The sequence below is a fragment of the Lates calcarifer genome, linkage group LG11 (assembly GCF_001640805.2).
Source record: "Lates calcarifer isolate ASB-BC8 linkage group LG11, TLL_Latcal_v3, whole genome shotgun sequence".
Taxonomy (NCBI): domain Eukaryota; kingdom Metazoa; phylum Chordata; class Actinopteri; family Centropomidae; genus Lates; species Lates calcarifer.
The window spans coordinates 13,995,091-14,016,265 of record NC_066843.1 but is presented as its reverse complement, the minus strand read 5'-3'; the positions used below and the strand labels follow the sequence as shown (position 1 = coordinate 14,016,265).

The window sequence follows — 21,175 nt, the reverse complement described above, 5'->3', positions numbered from 1 at the left end:
AAAACCAGTCAATCAACTCTGTCCTCCCACCCTTCCACACCCCCTCCTCCATACCTCCATCCTGCTGTAATGCTGCAGTCAGATTGATATGAAGCAGTTTGTACAATAATCCCACACACAAAGCAAAAGCTCACTTATAGCAGAGAGACTACATTTACATGAATTTTGATGAAGTAACACACAGTTTTTGCGTGTGTGTATTCCTCTGCGTGTGCCTGTGTGTGTACATCTAGTTGGTGACAAAGTGCCAGCTGACATCAGGATCATCTCCATCAAATCTACAACCCTGCGTGTGGACCAGTCCATTCTTACTGGTAGGTGTTACGTGACAAACGGGCAGCTGAAAAACGATGTACTTTTGATGTCTGCTGCCTTCCTTGACCACCCAACTCTTCTCTCCTATAGGTGAGTCTGTCAGTGTGATCAAGCACACTGATCCTGTCCCAGACCCCCGAGCTGTCAACCAGGACAAGAAGAACATGCTCTTCTCTGTGAGTCTTTTCCCTGTGTCCTGTTCTCCCTTTCTTTTCCATCTTTCCACCTTTTCCATCAGACCTGACAAACTACACCTGCTGTTTACTCTCCTACACTTTTTTCTCAACCCTGCCACTGTCCTTCCCTTATCAAAAAAAACCCCAACATTTTTTACAACAACCTTTAGCACTTTTTTCCAAAAAGCAGAGTTGTGGCATTAATGATGGCCCAGTTTCATTTAGGTATGTTATCAAACCATGCTAGTAAGTGTATTTACATCCACCTGTTTTATGTGCACTGAGTGTGCCAGAAAAAAAAAAAAAAAAAAAAAAAAAATCAAAATATCATATATAAAATGTTTGCATTTGGCAGAGATGGAAAAGTTACCCAACATATCCTCAGTTAGGTACACAGCTACACTTGCCTTACCAAGTACCTCCAAAATGCAATTTTAAAAAAGTGAGCTCCTGCTCAAATTAGACATGCTGAGTTTTGTAGAAATGGTAACCAACAACAAGGTACACAAGCAGCTCTGCAAGGCTAATGAGGCTGTAGCTAAGGCACCACTGTGCCTTCAGCTTAATGCTAACATGCTTTTTGGAACCATAAATCTCAAAGATGAGATGGACATGAGATATTTTAGACCAACAAACTTTCTAATGGGTTTCTCCTGTTAAAACTGTTCAGGGCACCAATATCGCCGCCGGAAAAGCCACTGGTATTGCTGTAGCAACTGGTGTCTCCACTGAAATCGGCAAGATTCGTGACCAGATGGCTGCCACTGAGCAGGAGAAGACCCCTCTGCAGCAGAAACTGGACGAGTTTGGAGAGCAGCTCTCTAAGGTGGTTGAGACAGACATAAAACTGCATCACTACCAGCGCCAGTTGGTAGTTTAATTACCTAAAATTTGTTCACAAAACTTCAACTAATACCTCACATGTCTGTCTGACTGCCTGTCCTCCAGGTCATCTCTCTCATCTGTGTGGCTGTCTGGATAATCAACATTGGCCATTTCAATGACCCTGTCCATGGAGGCTCCTGGATCCGCGGTGCTATCTACTATTTCAAGATTGCTGTGGCTCTGGCTGTGGCTGCCATCCCTGAAGGTAAACCACTGGGATTCATTTATATTCAGTTGTCCAGGGAGATTATCATACCTAAGATTCATGTTGTGTAGCTTGTCTATATGACGCTACAGCCACAAGTCCATTAAAAATTAAATATGGGTTTATGGTTTATGATTGATCTTCACAATATTATAAAGTACTACACAATTTAATGCATTGTTTTGAAGCCTTTAATGTAGAGTATGATTAGGTAAAAACATCTTGATTATATTTATCCATTCATTCATTCCCTTACCACTTATCCAGGAGATCAATTCAATGGTTTTAAATGGCAGGTGAGAGCAAACAGAACAGCCTAATCTTTTTTAAATTCAGGATTTTTTTTTTCTTTCAAACTCCTCCTGAGTGTTACCAGGGCAGCTGATATATTCCTTCAGTGTGTCCTGGGTCTGGTCTAGGATTTCTATATTCTGTGAGAATAAACTATTATATTTTTACCAGGTGCCAGAAGCACTTTACCTTGGCTCCTCTCAACAGGAGCAGTTTGTTACAGACAGGGAGCTTTACATTATTTAGTTTTACTGATATGATTCTTTTGGTCTCCTCCCAACTCCAAGAATAAATAAGTGTTGGAAAGACTCTTGGCCAATAAATCAAGAGCTTGGACAGAGCTTGATCAACACATTAAAGTCCAATACATTGCCCACCCCAACTGGTTTACCGCCCATCAAACTTGGTTTACCTATTGAAAAAATAGGGGAAAAAACACAGAGGGAAGAAACAGCTGTGTGTGTCTAGTCCACTGTTCAATCTCATAAATCTCACCTGCAATTTATATGTTTATAACGTCTCCTGAAAGCCGACAACCACAAACCAAAAATATGTTAAACTAATGTTGCTGTCTATGACAGGAAAGAAATAAAGATAACTGTAAATGAAATTTAAGACCTTTAATACTTTCTAAGGCAATACTTTCTTCAAAAGTTACCCTATTGAGTGGATAGGACTGATTACATTTTCTGTAATAGTCTCAGACTTGGAGGTGCTCACAGTCCTCCCCATCACACCACAGTCAGCTACAAACTGTGCCAACACACATCAGACACCACAGTCTAATGATGCCAAAGGGACAACATCATCTGCAAACACCGGTGCCACCATAATGTCACTGAGCTGGACGCTCTCCAGACCTTCTCCGCACCAATGTTGGGGTTGATTTTTGCCAAGAATCTGAACAGAGATCTGACTCATGGTGCAGAGGGACTGAATGGCTTGCAGCTGCCCCCTCCCACACGAATACCTCTGGAGAGCACAGCAGTTTGGGCGTGCTCCAACTGATGTGTTAAGGGCTGTGTCGGGACCACCACTACTGTCAGCCTGCCAGGTGGCAGAGTCCCTAAAGTCCAGGTGGTTTTGAAAAGACATGTCAGATAGTGAGAATACCCTCTAAATGTTTCTTCCATCTTCCAACCAGACTTACCTTCCCTTCCTTAATAGTTTTGAAAAGTTTTGTCACCTCATGTCATCTTCACTTTGTACCTCTTTTTCCTCTGCACTTCATCCATCCCCATCTGTCCATCAGGCCTGCCCGCTGTCATCACCACCTGCCTGGCTCTGGGAACACGTCGTATGGCAAAGAAGAATGCCATCGTCAGAAGCTTGCCCTCTGTGGAGACCCTGGGCTGTACCTCAGTCATCTGCTCTGACAAGACTGGTACCCTTACCACCAACCAGATGTGTGTAACTAAGGTAGGTTCATACTCATATACACAAATATACATACATTCTTTTTCAATCCACACAGACTGCTGCCAACTGAATAGGAGAATCGATCTAATGCAGAACCTGTGTTTTTTTGTCATGTTTCCATGAAGATGTTCATCATCGAAAAAGTAGATGGTGACAGTGTTTCCCTTGGTCAGTTTGACATCTCTGGCTCAAAGTACACCCCTGAGGGAGAAGTGTAAGTGTCAAAAAAAAGCAAGGAATTCGTGTTAAAAAAAACACCAAGAACACACATAAAACAACAACCAGTTCTTGAATAATATCCTGACTATATACTTAATTCTATCATTTTCTATTAGTACAAAGAACGGTGGGTCTGTGAAGTGCGGACAGTATGACGGACTGGTCGAGCTGGCTACCATCTGCGCTCTGTGCAATGACTCTTCTCTGGACTACAACGAGGTCTGCAGAGAAATCGTTTTGTGTTCATGACATTTATGTTTAATATGTAACAGACTGCTGACGAGCCTAAAATGTACTTGGTTTCTCTCTCCATGATGCAGTCTAAGGGTATTTATGAGAAAGTTGGGGAAGCCACTGAAACAGCCCTCTGCTGTTTGGTGGAGAAGATGAACGTATTCAACACTGAAGTGCGTGGCCTGTCCAAAGTGGAAAGGGCAAATGCGTGCTGTGGTGTAAGTCCACAAAATATCCCACACTTGCTGCAACTTTACCATTTAAGAAGAAGCCAAAAATGTTATTGTAGGTTTAATCAATGCAAAAAGTGAGAAATATGAATAGTGGCTAAAAAGACATGCAAGACTCAACCTTGATTTTTGATCACTTTCTGACAGGTGATCAAGCAGCTGATGAGGAAGGAGTTCACCCTGGAGTTCTCCAGAGACAGGAAGTCCATGTCAGTCTACTGCTGTCCCGCCAAGTCTGCCAAAGCTCCCGTGGGAAACAAGATGTTTGTCAAGGTGAGTGTGTGACACTAGACATATGTGAATGGCCATCATGAAAAAGCTGTCCAACCGAAGAGATGTAGGAAAACGCAAGCAAATGTTTGTTGTTACTGTGTCAACAGGGTGCTCCAGAGGGTGTCATTGACCGTTGCACCTACGTCCGTGTGGGCACCAACCGCGTACCCCTGACTGGCCCAGTCAAAGACCATATCATGTCAGTCATCAAGGAGTGGGGCACAGGGCGCGACACACTCCGCTGTTTGGCACTGGCCACCTGTGACACACCTCTGAAGAAGGAGGAGATGAACCTGGAGGACTCAACCAAGTTTGCAGACTATGAGGTGGGTGACAGAGGACAGATAAAGATTTGTATCTTTACAGCATTTCTCAGTTGTGATTGGCTCCAAGGACACTAAACTTTTTGCTTTCTTATCACATCCAGACTGACTTGACCTTTGTGGGCTGCGTTGGCATGCTTGACCCTCCTCGCAAGGAAGTTATGAGCTCCATTGAGCTGTGCAAGGCTGCAGGCATCCGTGTCATCATGATTACTGGTCAGTATTATACTCTTATTTTAATGTCAGTGTTAAGCTTCAACAGAAAAAAATAAATCTTAATTTCTGGTGCCCTGTAGGTGACAACAAGGGCACAGCTGTGGCCATCTGCCGTCGTATTGGCATCTTCACTGAGGATGAGGATGTTACCGGCAAGGCCTTCACTGGTCGTGAGTTTGATGACCTTGCCTCATATGATCAGAAGAACGCTGTCCGAAAGGCTTGCTGCTTTGCCAGAGTAGAACCGTCCCACAAGTCCAAGATCGTTGAGTTCCTGCAAGGCTTTGATGAGATCACTGCCATGGTGAGGAGGAGAAGGACACAGCTTTCATTTGTATTTACAAAACAAATACAATAACTTACCTCAGGCTGATATATCATTCCTCTCCTCCATTTTCCCTCTACCTCTTCACTAAGACCGGTGATGGAGTGAATGATGCCCCTGCCTTGAAAAAGGCGGAGATTGGCATCGCCATGGGCTCTGGCACTGCCGTTGCCAAGTCTGCCTCTGAGATGGTCCTGGCTGACGACAACTTCTCTTCCATTGTGTCTGCCGTTGAAGAGGGCAGAGCCATTTACAACAACATGAAGCAGTTCATCCGCTACCTCATCTCCTCCAATGTGGGCGAGGTCGTCTGGTAAGTACACGATTCCAACTCTTGTATGTTTAAAACAAAAAGAGGCACTGTATCCAAGCTAAGAAAAAAATTCTGTCTCCTCTCCTCCTCCAGTATCTTCCTGACTGCTGCCCTGGGTCTGCCTGAGGCTCTGATCCCCGTCCAGCTGCTGTGGGTTAACCTTGTGACTGACGGTCTGCCTGCCACCGCACTGGGCTTCAACCCCCCTGACCTGGACATCATGGGCAAAGCCCCTCGCTCCCCCAAGGAGCCCCTCATCTCTGGCTGGCTCTTCTTCAGATATCTGGCCATTGGAGGTACAACAGAGTCTTGATCTCTCCCTTTTTATTTTGTCTCATCCACTGAAGCACTTGAAGGCAGATGTAACACAATAATGTGTCTTTTAGGTTATGTTGGTGCTGCAACTGTTGCAGCAGCTGCCTGGTGGTTCCTGTACTGTGATGATGGCCCAATGGTCACCTTCCACCAACTGGTTGGTATTTAACACTTATTTCTGAACTTCTATGAAAAAAAGGAATCTGTAGGACCCTGTCTCACTGTAAACTGCTCTAACTAAATCAACTAAATCATATAAAACTACAGCACCTCTACACAAACACTCAATTGAGGGTTCTTAAGTTCTGAGACACTCTGCCAGACTTTGAGGGATTTGTGTCTCTCCCATCAGTCACACTTCATGCAGTGCAGCGAGGAGAACGAGGACTTTGCCGGGGTTCATTGCGAGGTGTTCGAGGCTGCTCCACCAATGACCATGGCTCTGTCTGTGCTGGTCACCATTGAGATGTGCAACGCTCTGAACAGGTCTGTGCGCTCAAAGGGCATTGTGGGTTCTCCAACCTGGGCACAAACCTCACAAAATAGATGGAAGGAAATAGATAAATACTTATATGTACTGTATATGTACTATTCTTAATTACACATTTTAAGCACTATTTCACTATTGCACTTTTTACTCTTCTATTATTTATCAGCTTCACTTACTAATTACTCAAAAATATATATAAAAAAAGTTCAACAAAATGTGTGTGTGAATGGGTGAACGTGGTCGGTCGGTAAAACATTTTGAGTGGTCAATATGACTAGAAAAGCACTTTATAAATCCAGTCCATTTGCCATTTAACAGTACATAAAATGGTTACAAATTTTTATTCCAACAACAAAATATTCAATGGTATAACACTCACATGGGCCAAGTGAGTTTGTTTTTGATATGTCAAGTATATTTTGCTATTTATACATACATACTCTTACTTAAGTAATACTTCCCAAACATCTTGAGTACTTTTACACTGTGGTATTTTACTTTTAAAGGATCTGAATACTCTCTGCTCAACTGACCTTTGGACTAAAATTATGCTCTCTGGACTTTTGTATCAGAAACAACCATTTAATTGCAGCTCTGTGGATATCTTCCATTAACCTAGTAGCAGATGCATGAATGTAAAATATCAGTATCATTGTAACTGTGATATATTTTGAATATGATGCATTATACATTAAAAACACATGACAATGCAGAAGAGTGCAAATCATATGGCCATGAAACAAGAGTTGATCACTGACATGACAGTGGTTTGTCTACAAACACACACACACAGAGTTTCCAGTGCTGAGATGTTTTTGGAAGTCTAGTCGAGGAGATCCTCCTTCAGCTTTTGCCATATTTCCATTTTATTCTTACTTTTCATGGATTCACCTCAACACACACAAATTAACGTACCCCTCCGCCTCCCAATCCAACCCCACCTCCCTCCTCCTCCTCCTCCTTCCTCCCCTTCCCCCAGCTTGTCTGAGAACCAGTCCCTGGTGCGCATGCCCCCCTGGAGCAACGGCTGGCTGGTGGGCGCCATGAGCCTCTCCATGTCCCTTCACTTCATGATCATCTACGTCGACCCCCTGCCCGTGAGTCTGGCCTCCTGCACCACATCCATCTCCCCTCCACTCTTCCCTCACATACACACTGCCTCCACAACCTCCATGTTCTCTCGCACATTCTCATTGCTTACATACTTACAGATGACCCAACGCTCTGTTGCCCAAACTACTAACAGAGGTGGCGTTCACAGCGCCACACAATCAAACTGCTTGGCTTTGTGAACTCCTGAAAATTTCAGATGTTTCTTTAGTTCTTGTCACAAATCCCTAAGGGCCCCATTTGCTATAGCTTCTTAGTGGCAGATTACTATTAATAACCTGGCTTAACTTGGAACTAAGTCAAAAAATCAAGACTTTAGATGTCAAACAATGAGGGTCAGGGTTTAGTGAAAATCATTATATCTACAACTGTAAAATCTAAAAATATGACTAAAAAACACACTTGTCACTGCTCTCCAGAGGAAAGATCATTCAGCTAAATAACCAGTATTTATTTTCTACATTTATTCTTTCAATTTATTTTTATTTTCCACATCTCTTACTTGTAATGTGATCTCTAGTTGAATAAACCTGAGCTGAAAGTGTTTGGCTGCTGTCATCCACAGATGATCTTCAAGCTCACTCACTTGAATGTGGAGCAGTGGATGATGGTGCTGAAGCTCTCCTTCCCAGTCATCCTCCTCGATGAGCTTCTCAAGTTTGTGGCTCGCACATATCTGGAGGGTAAGCTGAACACATGACCTGTTTACGCGTCATTCTATCAGTATGACATTCATCGTGTGTAAAAAATTATTTGAAAATTCATATTAAGACAAAATTACATTGCGTTTTTGAGTAACAATGCTCTTGTACTAAAAGACAATTTATGACTTATCAATTTTCTGAGGATAATGTGCACCAGAGCCTTCCGTTGCTGTACTTGAAATTACTACTTAAAATGTCATAATCAAAGTAAACAACTAAATCTAAATAAATATTAAATATGATTTAGCAACTGTGTGTAGCTACAGGGAATAGCTTAGGTGTAAACATTCAGCTCATTCAGGGGCTTAGAAGTTGACACCCACCTGTGCAAATATGTACACATCCTTCTGTTCAAATATTCTGTCAATATGAGACCCAGGGCTATTTCAGCCTGAACTTGTTCCACTTTTGTCTCTTTTTCAATCACTTTCAAAAACAATGTTTGATTAATAGAGTGTTCTGGAATAATTTTCATCCCAATTAAATGTCATTTAATGAATTTTAACTGCTAACCTCTCCTCCCTCTTTTCTTATTCTTGTTTTAATTCTCTCCCACCTTCTACCCTCTAATTTTTGTTTCTCATTTATCTAATGTTCCTCTCCCTGGATGCTCTTTTTCACTGTTCAGCCTAAACATGTTTCCCCCTCCTACACACCCCTGTAACAAAACAAGGTATTCCCCTGACTTAAGCACTCTGGTTTTAAGCACTGGTTTAAGCACTCTGCACGTGCACGTCCTAAAAGTTTCATGCTAGTTATTATACATGATTAAGTGACTCTGTCAAAGAAACATTGGTCATTGACTGTGTGTACTTTTTTGTCTTGGTAATCTTTCTGAACTAATCACTTGGGACTGTAAATGTAGCTGTGATCTGTTCTGATGGCTGTGAATATGTCAGTAGGAATCCAATATTTGATCTCAGCATCATATATAATATTGCATAACTGGCGTTTATCACTGAAAGCTTGAAAATGCTACTTTAGCGTTTTGCTAGTAGTTTCTAGATCCTCTGATAGAAGAAATAGGAAAATGCTAGTTAGCAGATTTGGTGTGTGCCTCCTGCTTTGACTATGCATTTACTGCAATCAAACTAATACTGTGCATTTTGCTAAAGCAGTAAAACATAATCAAAAGGTTGCTGGATTATGTTTGAGTATTATCTCAAAGTAGTAGTGACATTGTTGACATTAAAAAGTAATTGCTTCAGATTTTTTTTCCACTTAATATTGTCACAAAGTGAGGAAAAGGTTTCTGTTGAATTTAGCTGTAATTTATACAGCTAATGGAGCACCCAGTTCCTGTAGCAAGGTGCAATCTTTTTCCCACTATAAGACACACAAATTACAAATGTTGGTAAATGGCTAATTTGCTTGCTTGCTCAAACTTAGATAAGAACATTGATACCACTCTATAGAAGCTCTTTCCTGCCAATGTGATGAAAACAAAATCCTGTCAGTCTAATCGGTGAGAAAGTTTCTCATTATTTTGACAAACTAAGTCATTATTCAAGAACTTTTCTCATTATAATGACTAAGATTCATTGCTTTTTCATCACATTGGTGGAAATGCGCTTCCATGTCTCTCAGACCTATACAGTAAATACAGAGCTCGAGCCAGCAGCTTGCTAGCTTATATTAGCATAAAGACTGGAATCAGAGGGAAACAGCTAGCCTGGCTCTGTCCAAAGGTGACAAAATCTGCCTAGCAGCACCTCCAAAACTCCCTAACAACATTACATCTTGTTTATATAGCTAGTAAAAGAAAGTAAGGAAAACTGTTCATGGGTAAACACTTAACCCAACACAGCTGAGCCACAATCAACCACATTGCCAAATGATTTCAGCTAGTGGCTACATGTGAGGAAATAAATTTGTGTCTGCCAGATATGTCTCTTTTTCTCTTCTTAATACAGCCATGATTTCTTGGCTCTCTGCAGTTGCCAGGCAACCAGCAGAGACCTGAGAAAGTTACTGGTCCCAACCAAGAAATAGTCTTGGACATAACCCCTAATAAAAACCACAAATTTACTTTCTACTCTTCAATTTCTGTACTGTTTAAACAAGCTTTGGAGATGCTGGTAGTTGTTGTTTTCTTTGGATAGAGACAGGCTAGCTGTTTGGCTGCACTGAGCCAAACTCACGACAGAGATCAGTCTTCTCATCTAACTCTTGGCAACAAAGCAAACTGGCGTGCTAACCAAAATGTCCAGTTCCCTTAAACAAATGGACTACTCACTTGTAATGGCATTCATTTAACCTTAGCACACTGCCATTACCTTAGCACTGACGAGTCTTTGTTTTCTCATCCAGGGAAAGTCTAGAGCCAACAAAGTGCAACAGAGAGTGTCTGAAGCAGAGAGAGTGCAGAGACACAGAGGATGGAGAGAAGAGGCTGAGCGCTCACACTGAAAGCGAGCCTGCCAACAGTCACCTGATATGAAAACATCAAGTGGCATGAATACAACAGAAAACACATAAGCCATCTGAAAATACACCAAAAAAAGCTGCAAAATATTTTTTTCTGTGAATGTACTGAAATTAATATATAGGTAAGAGTTATTAAAACTATTCTGTGTTGATTCTATTCTTAAAGAATAAAGATGTATTAAGAAACTGTTAAGCTTGGACATCAGTGTTCAGTTTCCTATTCAGTTATAATGTGTATAATTTGCTCTCAGTAGCTGTTTAGCATAATCTCATGGTATTAATGGAGGCTCTGTTGCGCAGCAGAGCACCAGCAAGAATTATAATGTGGTCAACGACATCTAGTGGACCTAGTCTGACTGATAACAAAAGTCTTCAGAGTTTACAAGACTTCTACAGCTGTGAGGCATTAACGTTCAACATCTGTTTGACAGATGAACAGTTTTTTGTCCTGCTCAAACAGAGGCTCCTCTGTAACGAGTCAATACACTGCCAGATAACTGTAAATATATTCATGTAGACTGACTTCTGACTGTTGTTTCAGCACTATGATTAAGTATAAAAAGTAATGTATGCTGTTCAAAATTTCACTAAATTATATTCAATCCTAGTTTATTCAAATATGTTGTGTAACAACCTAATATGTGTGTTAGTCTGAGTAGAAATTTCCATTGACCCTGTCTCTATATTAGGTGAGCTTGTGTGCAGTTCAGAGTCCGGGGTTGAGAAACTTCATCACAGTATTTGATTATGAACTTAAAGGCTGAATAAAAAAATGTGAAATAAAGCCTATCATTAGTTTTCAGTATATACTAACACAAAAACAAATGGCAAGATGTACTCATACACATTTCTTCATTGATTTTTACTTCTTTCCCAATCCACAATCATAAATTTGCTTGGTCTAAAAGCTTTTGTGGCTGTGCTAACAACAGGAACAGTTAACAATACTCAGCGTAAAGGAAAAAAAAAAAAACTAATAATAAAAATCCCATCTGAAATGCAATTAATTTAGAAGAATCTCTATTTTGTATTAATTATTCCACTGCAATCCACTGTTCCTTAAGGTCCTCATATCTCTTCACAAGGAAGAAAAATACTTTGCATGTGAAAATAATTGTGTAGTTTGCATATTAGTGACTGATGCTGTGCAAAATCAAGTGTTGAACTGTTGAGTGTTTCGCTGGTGTTATGTCAGTTTTAGAAACAGATTATATTTACATATGTTTTAGTACAGAAATAGACACGTTACTAGATGTAAGACAAAGGGAGTGTGAGACAAATAAACAGCACCACCAAAGAATTCATGCTTCATCAAAGATCACTTTGGTCACTACGCAACAGTTTGAGTCACTGACAACAAACCATCACCTCTGAAACAAACAAAAACATCACATCTCTGTTTGAGAGCATCTCCAGTGTCACGATACTGTGCTGGCAGCACCAGCTGTGATGTGATTCCAGTGGTCACTCTACCACAGCATCTGTATTTAATGCAGCCATGGATAGTTGGCCCTTATTGGTCACTCTTATTGGTCTAATTCATCTTGGTCCGTGCTCTTTGGTTCCAGTGTGACTTTTAAAACTCACGAGGCATCGGCAGGCGACGATCCAGCTTCACTGACACCCTCCTCCAGGATTTCCCTGACTTGTTCCAGACTCTCAGCCTGCCGGATTAACTCCAACTTCACCTGAAGGGGGAGAGAGGGGCGAGCAGTTTGTCACTGATAGATAGTGGAGTACCTCTACTGATTTTACCTGTTTCTGCAAGAGATAACAGTTTTCCCCATTTATTAATTCAGGCTTTTCTTTTTTAACCATTCTTACCATTCAAACGTACCACCATCCATTGATTCCTACCTGCAGCGACTGGGAGAGCTGAACAAAGTCCCTCTGTACAGTCTGGCTGGTGTCCACCTGAGAGCGCAGGCTGATGATTTGACTTCGCAGCTCCAGACACTGCTGGTGCAGGGCCGCCTGAGAGAGAACAAATCATATCATGCACAGTTAACTATATCTATACAACATGGAGCTTCATTTCTGTGTCAATATACTGCACACCATTAACTGTTGCATATATGTATAATTTTCTTTTATTCTACATATTATAAAATAGGCTCAGACAAAAACAATATTTCCTGGCTTCTGCTACTAAGAAAGCAGAGAAATAAATCTAAATAAGCAGGGTACATGATCAATTTATTAATGTTCAACTGACTTCCTAAAACCGAGACAAATAATCAGAATTAATCATTGGCATTAAACCTTAATTATTGACCTTGAACACAGCAGCTTTATTGTTCAAACACTTGGAAACAAATGTGTTGGACACTGCAAGAATCTTTTTCAATATGATAAATAACAGTGAAGAAAACAATAATTTCTGCTGATTTATGACACTTAAGCTCATCAACTCATCTCAGGATGAGACTATAAACATCATCATTATAGACTTCACTGAGGCACACAGACAGCAGCTGTTAATGCAAGCATCAAATGGTAACACTGAGTTTGGTGCTAAAAGAAGGCTGGATTTACTTTCTCATTGTGGAGAGTCTTGTTGGTGCTCTGTACATGAGAGAGTGCCACCCGCAGGGCTTCCAGTTCAGTGCGGCAGGCCAGCAGCTCAGCCTGCAACTGGTCCTTCTGAGCCTGGATCCTCTCCGTCTCCGTCTTCAGGCTGGACAGCTGCACTGCACACACAGTCACACACAAGGCCGCATTAAGTTCATGCTGAGAAATCGTTCACCATACCATCATGGATGTTTTTTAACTTGGGACAAACAATGAGATGCTTATTAAAAAGAAAATTCCCGGTTATTACGTGTTGTAGTCATTATTTCTATCTGTTAAGAAAACACTGTTATGACCGAAGGGAATAAAAAAGTTAATGGTGAAATAAATCTGAATGAAATACACAAATCACAAGAGCTACTAACTGACTGAACAGACTATTAATAAAGGGAGAGTTGTTCACTCACCTTCTAAAACTTCTGATGACAGAAGATGAAAGTGGAAGCGGGCAGGAATCGAGAAAAGAAGGAACAAAAAATGAGTCACAGTCAGGACAGTGTCAGTGCAGGAAAACTGCCTAAATAATACTGTAATCCACAGACCGTTCTCCTCTGTCCGAGTGTTCAGCTGATCCCTCAGGTTGACTATCTCAATGCGAAGGCGCTCCTCACAGTGCGCCCCCTGCAGATCAGAGTCCAACAGTGACACCATGAGCAGGAGCAACATACAGTAATTGTGCAGCTATGAGGCTGTACCATTACAATTCATATAGGTTGTCAAGCACAAACACTATCTAACAAAAACAGATGGTCAAAATACCTGAAAAGCCTGGTCAACAACAACTTGGCTATAAAATTCAATGTTTGTCCAAATATAAGACTTGACAAAAAACCCACAAAATCTTCAGGTGTATGAAGGTTTGTATCATTTCCAGTGACCCCATCAACTCAGAAATTAGGGAAAGCAGCACTAAACAGAGAGGAAGTCATCTCTAAATGGATATGAACAAGCTCCTAACAGGTTTCTGTTCCCTTTACAAAGCTATGTGAAACTATTACTCTCAGTACACTTGACGTGACTACAGTCCATGTTTACACGAGACCATGGAAAATTCAACTTGATTTTTCTCTGCTGCAGCACTTGTGAGTCAGATCTGCTGTAAATGAAAAACCTAAAGAAGTAACTGTACCTGCAGTGTTGCTGGGAATGAGGAGCTGGAGTCTGGCACGTCGTCCTCAACCTCCTCTCCTTTCAGTCTGGACAGCTCGCTGCACATCTTCCTCTGGGAAAAGGACAACTCTGCCTGGAGACAAAAATGCAAATTTTAAACACCTACTTTACTCAGTAAGTTGGCAGTGCACACAACTACAGACTTGGCCTTGGAGTCAAGTGACTGCTGTTGGCTAAATGTGATGGATGAGTGAGTCACTGTGTACTTGAGTTACACATTTGTGACAAGAAGACAATTTAAATGCTGCCACTTTTTAATCAAGATGGTTAAAATAAAACAAATCATGAGAAAATTTAAAGAGATTGTTCAACATTTTGGGAAACACGCTTATTCGTTTTCTTAACAAGAGTTATGTTAGAAGTCTGAAACCACTCTCATGTCTGTAGGATGAATATGAAGCTGGAGCCAGCAGCCACTTAGCTTAGCTTAACATAAAAAACAGACCAGTCCACAGGTAACACAATCTGCCTACCAGCACCTCTAATGTCTTGTACTCTATCCTCATTTGTTTAATAATGTCTTGATTCGTTTGTGTGTCCCAAAAATCTCATTATTATCTTATAGGGACACTACCATTCCTGACACAGTCACACACACCAGGTAGGATCAACATGATGTGTCATGATGTCACTCACCAGCCGGCTCTGGACTGCGTTCTGTGACTGGCTAAAAGATTTCTGCAAATCCTGGAGGAGGGACTCGGACGTCTGGACTTGAGACTGGAGCATTGTTACCTGAACAAACACGCAAACACGTTAACATGCAGTAAATCTGTGCATGTCATTTCCACTCTGATGTGATCTGAGGACACTGTGTGTGGCTCACTCTCTCTACACACTCACACCTGTGTAACCCACCCTCAGAGCAGCGTTGCCCACCTGTTTGTGCATGTGGTTGGTCTGCTTGTCCAGTTCTCTCTCGAGCTCCTCCTTCTCAGCCAGCAGCCGACTCACCTCCCCCCGCAGCTCCGACACCTGCCCAACACAACACACCACACCTTAATTACACATTGCACATCACTGACTGAGGACTGAAAACCACCCTCAATAAATTAAAGGGGAGGAAAATACCTGAGAATTGAGCGTATCCCAGTCGTTGTGTGTGACCAGCCGGTGTCCCGCCGGCGGCAAGTAAATGGCTTCAGGCACCAATGTTCCCGTGGACACCAGTGAGTCTGTGTCTTCCTGAGCATTGAGTTTTCTGGGCAGGGATGGCGTGTCTAAGGAGAAGGAGGACAACGAGGCCGAGTCGCAGTGCCGCAATGAAAAATACCCTTCTGTCATAAGCGGAGCTCCTTCTCCCTCCGCCGCTGCCTCGAGCTCTGCCTGTTGACCGTGTGTCCTGTCCGCGGACGCCGTCACCTCGGCCTCTGTCAGGCTGTTGTTGAGAGACGTCGAGGATTCATTACCAGAGACGTCGGCGTCCATCCTGCCTTTCCTTCCACTGATCTAACAGGTAGAGAAAAAACAAATGTTGAGACTAAGTCCAGAACACTTGGACACAATTTAATTAAAGTGACACAGAGTTTAACACCTGACTGTGTTCTGTCCACTGGCTCTCCTCCACTCCACAGGCTGAGACTGGAGAACAGATATCCTGGCCTCATACTGTGCTGCAGTCTCTGCAAACAGGTTAAGAAAATAATGATGAAACTGATTTCTGATTTGTATCAAATGTTATCAAATGAATACTACCGATTTCAAAAAGTTATTTTAGCAGTTTGGTTTCAATTAGACACTAAGCAAAAAGGAAATGAAAATGAAAACTAAAAACCACACAACTGTTCAGTTCCCATTCCATTACAAATAGTGCCATGCTCTTTTTTTTTTTAAAGAACATAACTATAACAGCTTTTTATCATTAAAACAAAACCAACTGAGAAGGTTTCCCATCACAGTCAGATATTACTTGTGCATGCACTTTCTGCAAGCAAGGTTTAAGTATAATAACGTCTTCTTCTACACTGAATATGCTCATAAAACACAAATATTCTGTGGTACCCAGGTACCCAGGTACAGACAGTGGAGCTGCAGGCACAACTTTTTCTTCAGAGCTTTTAAAGGCCAGGCATCTCAGTGCATAACTGATTTGATTGAAAGATAAAAGCCAAGTTCTCTGAGGTTCTCTGAACAGGAGTCTCAGTTGAATGAAAACAAGAGCATTCTCAGTTGACTTCATCTGTATTTTTCCTGAAAAATCCTGCATAACCTGCCAACTTAAAACTTCCTTAAAACTGTCACATTTATTTTTACTGTGTGACATACAGTATGCACTGGTATATTTTCTTGTATGAACTTGGCACATGAAGTTTTTCTTGTGTTTGTCCAACAATTAAATGTTAATCTCTGACTCTATAATTATTTGTTTTTCCTTGGGGATGTTTACTGAATAAAACAGTGTTACAATCTGTTGTGCAAAATGCTGCATGTGACACACTATTTAGGCTCTCACTTCTGTCTCCTTACAAAAAGACCAAATGAAAGATTTTGTCTTATTATGTGAAATTATCAGACCATCTGCACACAAGGACTGTCACAAACACAGTGTACCCCTCATGCACATGTAAACATGCAGGCAGAGCCAAACACACACACACACACACTGACCTCTAAGAGCCTCCTGCAGAGACTGGATCTCTTGGTCACATTGTTTTTGTAGCTCTGCCAGTTCCTCCTGTTTGCTCAGCTCACAGATCGTCGCCACACCCTGCCAGTGTTCGACCTGAGCTCGGCATTCGGCTAGCTGGGCCTGCAGGCTGGCCTCTGAAAATATCAAACAGATTGCTGTGTTTACCCTTCGTTATGTTGCTTTGAGAATGTTTGCACCAGTAGAGATGAGAGACATGGTAAACAGTCAGGTGACCTAAAAACACCTAAAAATATCGGTGATGAAAGCTCATCTGATGTCGCTGATATTTGCAGGATTCAACCTTAAATTTCTTGCATTATTTTAGCTTTGTAAAACTACAAAACATGTTTGTGTCATCTTTGTTTTTTTTCATGTAGTGAAAATGTGACTAGGACATAAAAATCCGTTAAATATTTTACAGAGGTCAGCCAGTCACGTAATAACCTGTATTTTCATGACACAACAACACCTGATAGCATTCTTACATTATATGAGAATACCTCAGAGAATGTATCCAGTTGTCGACATTGTCACAGTGGGAGATTGACAAGCAGAGTGAACCCTATCAATATGTGATGCATATCAGCTATTTGCTATCAGCTAATCGCATAAAGATTCAGCCACTGATTCTTTCCTCCAGTTAACTGACTTATCATTCAGTCTGTTAACTAAGTGAAAAATGGCTGTCCGTTTCCCTGAGGCCAAAGTAACATCTATAATTTGCTTGTTTTGTTTGAGCAACAGTTCAAAATCCAGATGTGTGCAATTTAAAGGCATAAAACAAGACAAGAGCAGACGATCCTCACATTTGACACTCAGTATCTTGATATTTAGCACTGACCTGAATGATTGTGATTACCCAAACTGATGCCAATTCATTGTACTGTTAAATGTCAAATGTTCAGGAGGGGTGCAACTATGGTGGATATAGAGTATTTTGAAGCTTCAGCTAGCAAACACACACCTCTCTATCTTTCTTATACTGTTGCTGCTAAGGCTCAGCTGAGAGGCGGTCTCTGTCCTCTCTTCTTCTGTTTGCCAACTCCACAGCAAACACCTGTTGCTTCAACTTCACCTTGCAAGTTGACATGCAAAGGGACCAACTACTAACACAACCTGCAACAACAGGATTTTGTCTCAAAGAGCATATTTAAAGTCAGTGCTGAAACACATCTAAGTACACTTGCTTAAGTACATATTAAAGGTACTTGTAGTTTACTTGAGTGTTTATATTTCATGCTGCATTATTCTTCTTCTCCACTACAATTAAGAGGGAAATGCACATTTTTCTCCATGTATTTGACCGCTATTTGTTTGACAAGTAAAACATATGAGATTATCAGACATGATACAGCACTTTTGATTTGAGTACATTAAGCTAACAACACACTTATTTTACCTAGGTAGTACATAAGTATGTGCAGTACTGCTACTTTTACATAAGTAAAAGCTCTGAATATTTCCTCCACCGACTGCTTTAAGACATATTTTGTTATTTAACGTGACATGATAAAGTGAAGGAGCATTTACAGTTGATGTAAAGCTAGGACACCTGCATTAAAGGAAGTGAAGCTGCACTGTTAATGAATTCAGAGTAAAATAACTGGCACTGAAACTCACTTCATAGAGGCTTATAGAGGTCCTCGTACCACGCTTTGGTCACTAAGTATTAGCTAGCGGCTAGCAGCGTCCGTTCATTTCTATGGTCAACGATGCTAACAGGCCGTTTGTCGGTCCAACATCAACAGGTCTCACTCCGGTGAAGACAAGCAACAAGTTATAACGTTAATGTTTACTAAAATTACACTTGTAAAGAGGTCAGTGTCGCCTCACAGCCAATCCTGTTAGCATGAAGGAGATTAAAGTTTAACGGAGGTGTTTTTATTACCTGTGTCTTCAGTGTTGGAGCTCATCCTCTCGTCAGACAGCTCCTTCACACACAGCTCACCTCCGGCTGAAGAGGAAACCTACCGAGAAATAAACGACAAACCTGTCCCTGTCATTTTTATTTATTTTCCGTTTTTTAACACGAGCACCAGGACTTTGGTGTGGAAATTATCAGCACAGTGTCAACTTCAGGAAACAACTTTCCCCGGTCTAAGCCTGCGGAAATCACGTCAACGTCCTTCCTGTTCTCAAATGCCTTTCCCCCGCTTCTCCTTGGGTTTTAACCTGCGTTTGACTGGACTGCTTTTATCGTAGTTATGTACCAAGAAAAGTGGCCGTAGGTTTGCTTCTTTATTTAACTGTCACACCCATATCCTCCATCCCACACCCCGAGTCTCCAGTCATGTTCAGTGGGCAGTGACCCCTGGAAGTCACTGAACCACACTTTGAACCACAGTCCACAAAAACGACAATATAACAATGACAAAAATATGTTTGCAACAAGTATTTAAACTCTCAGAGATAAAAGTCTTGTAGTGACAGTAAGCTCCAACCAAAACAAAATATATAATGATTAAATATATGATCATTTTCCATTTGACAGCAGACAAGGAGAGCAAAATGTCGGATTATTATAAGTCTAATTCAATATTCCCAGTTATCCATAGCAAATTATCATGAGAATAATACGGAGGTGTTTTTTTTAATTATTATTATTATTATTATTTTTTTTTAAAGCATCTGTTTTCCCCTTTAAATAATGATACCATCTGCTGGAGGAATACTGCTATTATGGGGGAAGATGATAATGTTAATTTTAATAGTCTCAATAACCATTAAAAAAAAGATATGAAGTTGTTATTTGTTTGTTCACAGATTGATTCCTTAATGTATATTTTATTGTAAAGCACTCTGTAATGTCCTCAGTACTGACAATATTACCCTTTAGAGGATACCTACTTAAACCTATCTTAAGTATGAAGTCTGAAACTCATTTTCAAAATAAAGGGGACATATGTTTAAAAAAAAATATCCTGAAAATACAATGTTGCCTCAAGTTTCTGTCTCTGTGTGCTGGAGTGCTTTCAGATCCTGTTAAAGATCCCACAGGTGAGCAGGTGATTTGGTTATGGATTCCTTATCTTGAAGGCTGTTATGCTGGAGCCATAATTTTTTAACAGCTTTGGAGAAGCTCTGCGCTAGAAGAGAGTGATCTACTGATGAAGTGTCAGAGATGGTGTTAAAAGGCCTCGAGGGAAATGTGTTGTTCTGTCATGACTTTGTGCTTTTCACCACCTAAAACTCAAGGAACCATCCAGTCCTACCTCTCAATAGAACAAAAGTCAGCACAGAAATCTGTTTGTATGAACATCTGCACGTGTCTCCGTGTTAAAGTGCAATATCTGAGTGCATACTGCAGTGTATTATTACAGTTCTGTGGGATATTGTCCCCTGTATGGTGAGTAGGTTACTTTTCATACTGTATGCTGATATGATTTGAGGTCCTCTGATGTCCTTTACAGACAAACGGTTCTGTATGACTGATATGCTGTGCTCAACAACCTAAAACTAAAATGTCAGTCTATTAGAGACGCAGCCACGTTTTGTATTACATTTAAGCTTGTGAGTAAAAGAACAAGGATCTATTCTAAGTGGTCAATAAAATCAATCAGTGTTTCACTTTAACAAGTGAAACAATTCACACAAAAACCAACCTTGAAACTAGTTAACTGTTTTCAGAAGCTTTACAGTTCAGTGTTTTTGCACCTGCTTCCTTTGCTTTACAAAGGCATGGCTGCACAGGATTCATAGTTTCCTGTGTTTGGTTTTAAATAAAAAACACTCTTAACCTGGAATTTCTGTTCTCACCAAACCGGTGGCACTTAAATGGTGATACCACAGAATAAATCTGCTATTAGAGCAGAAGAGTCCTTACATCTACATGCTTTCACAAGAAGTGGATCTATTCATAGAAGTCAATCGACTTGACTTTCCAGTCCTCATTTCTCAGTAAATGCCTCTCTTCGATTTTCATCTCTTCCTCTAGAAACCTGATATCCAGAGAGGAACACATCCTGCCACGGATTTATCCATTTGCAGTCTAACAGGGTGTGGCAAGAACAAAACTGTGGGGCAGAGAGTACAGGCATAGAAGAAATATGGGTGTACATGGTTATACAGTACATGCTGATTATTATGCTTTTTGTTACATACAGAAACTTAGGGTTATTTCTTTCCCAAATCACTTTTTTTTGAAGAATTGCAATTCACTGAGCTGGTCTTGAAACGCTAATATTTCAAAATAAAAGCACTACTTAAAAAAAGAGAAATCACTTAAGCTTTCATAAGATCTTTAAATCAAGATCATTCCTAAAATATGATGCCCCTTCCTCCTTTTTTCACTCCCCATTTGCTCGGGAGTTCAAGAAAAACCCTCATCACGTCACA

At 40.9% G+C, this 21,175-nt stretch overlaps 2 protein-coding genes across 3 annotated transcripts in view; one reads left to right on the top strand and one right to left on the bottom strand.

Moving 5' to 3' along the window:
* The window catches only part of atp2a1 (ATPase sarcoplasmic/endoplasmic reticulum Ca2+ transporting 1), a 106,239-nt gene extending 95,576 nt beyond the window's left edge, over positions 1-10,663 (top strand). Inside the window, exons 7-26 of one of the 2 annotated variants that reach the window (XM_018672803.2) lie at positions 234-314; positions 406-491; positions 1,162-1,317; positions 1,440-1,581; positions 3,125-3,291; positions 3,417-3,505; positions 3,627-3,729; positions 3,831-3,962; positions 4,122-4,247; positions 4,355-4,573; positions 4,675-4,786; positions 4,867-5,090; positions 5,204-5,424; positions 5,518-5,720; positions 5,811-5,896; positions 6,092-6,225; positions 7,209-7,326; positions 7,905-8,022; positions 8,672-8,716; positions 10,354-10,663. In XM_018672803.2, coding sequence (XP_018528319.1) covers positions 234-314; positions 406-491; positions 1,162-1,317; positions 1,440-1,581; positions 3,125-3,291; positions 3,417-3,505; positions 3,627-3,729; positions 3,831-3,962; positions 4,122-4,247; positions 4,355-4,573; positions 4,675-4,786; positions 4,867-5,090; positions 5,204-5,424; positions 5,518-5,720; positions 5,811-5,896; positions 6,092-6,225; positions 7,209-7,326; positions 7,905-8,022; positions 8,672-8,676 — 2,522 coding nt within the window. In that variant the 3' untranslated portion in view covers positions 8,677-8,716; positions 10,354-10,663. The remainder of the gene's footprint in view (positions 1-233; positions 315-405; positions 492-1,161; positions 1,318-1,439; positions 1,582-3,124; positions 3,292-3,416; positions 3,506-3,626; positions 3,730-3,830; positions 3,963-4,121; positions 4,248-4,354; positions 4,574-4,674; positions 4,787-4,866; positions 5,091-5,203; positions 5,425-5,517; positions 5,721-5,810; positions 5,897-6,091; positions 6,226-7,208; positions 7,327-7,904; positions 8,023-8,671; positions 8,717-10,353) is intronic. The other variant, XM_051074058.1, reaches the window with a different exon arrangement.
* Positions 10,664-11,305: 642 nt separating this feature from the next.
* rabep2 (rabaptin, RAB GTPase binding effector protein 2) lies at positions 11,306-19,005 on the bottom strand. The gene is made up of 12 exons (XM_018672804.2): positions 18,729-19,005; positions 16,819-16,974; positions 15,751-15,833; positions 15,283-15,660; positions 15,091-15,186; positions 14,848-14,946; positions 14,171-14,284; positions 13,584-13,662; positions 13,449-13,460; positions 13,006-13,160; positions 12,328-12,444; positions 11,306-12,158 (listed from the first exon to the last, which is right to left on the bottom strand). Exons 1-12 carry the CDS (start codon positions 18,751-18,753, stop codon positions 12,054-12,056), a joined length of 1,419 nt encoding a protein of 472 aa, XP_018528320.1. The 5' UTR covers positions 18,754-19,005; the 3' UTR covers positions 11,306-12,053.
* Positions 19,006-21,175: the final 2,170 nt, after the last annotated feature.

What these genes read in the sequence shown, in the direction of transcription:
- rabep2 (XM_018672804.2), bottom strand. Translation starts at nt 18,753, where the DNA reads ATGAGCTCCAACACTGAAGACACAG. An exon ending in GAGCCAGTGGACAGAACACA is followed by an intron (nt 15,661 to 15,750) that starts GTCAGGTGTTAA and finishes TCTACCTGTTAG; the next exon opens with ATCAGTGGAAGGAAAGGCAG. An exon ending in CCAACCACATGCACAAACAG is followed by an intron (nt 14,947 to 15,090) that starts GTGGGCAACGCT and finishes GTGTTTGTTCAG; the next exon opens with GTAACAATGCTCCAGTCTCA.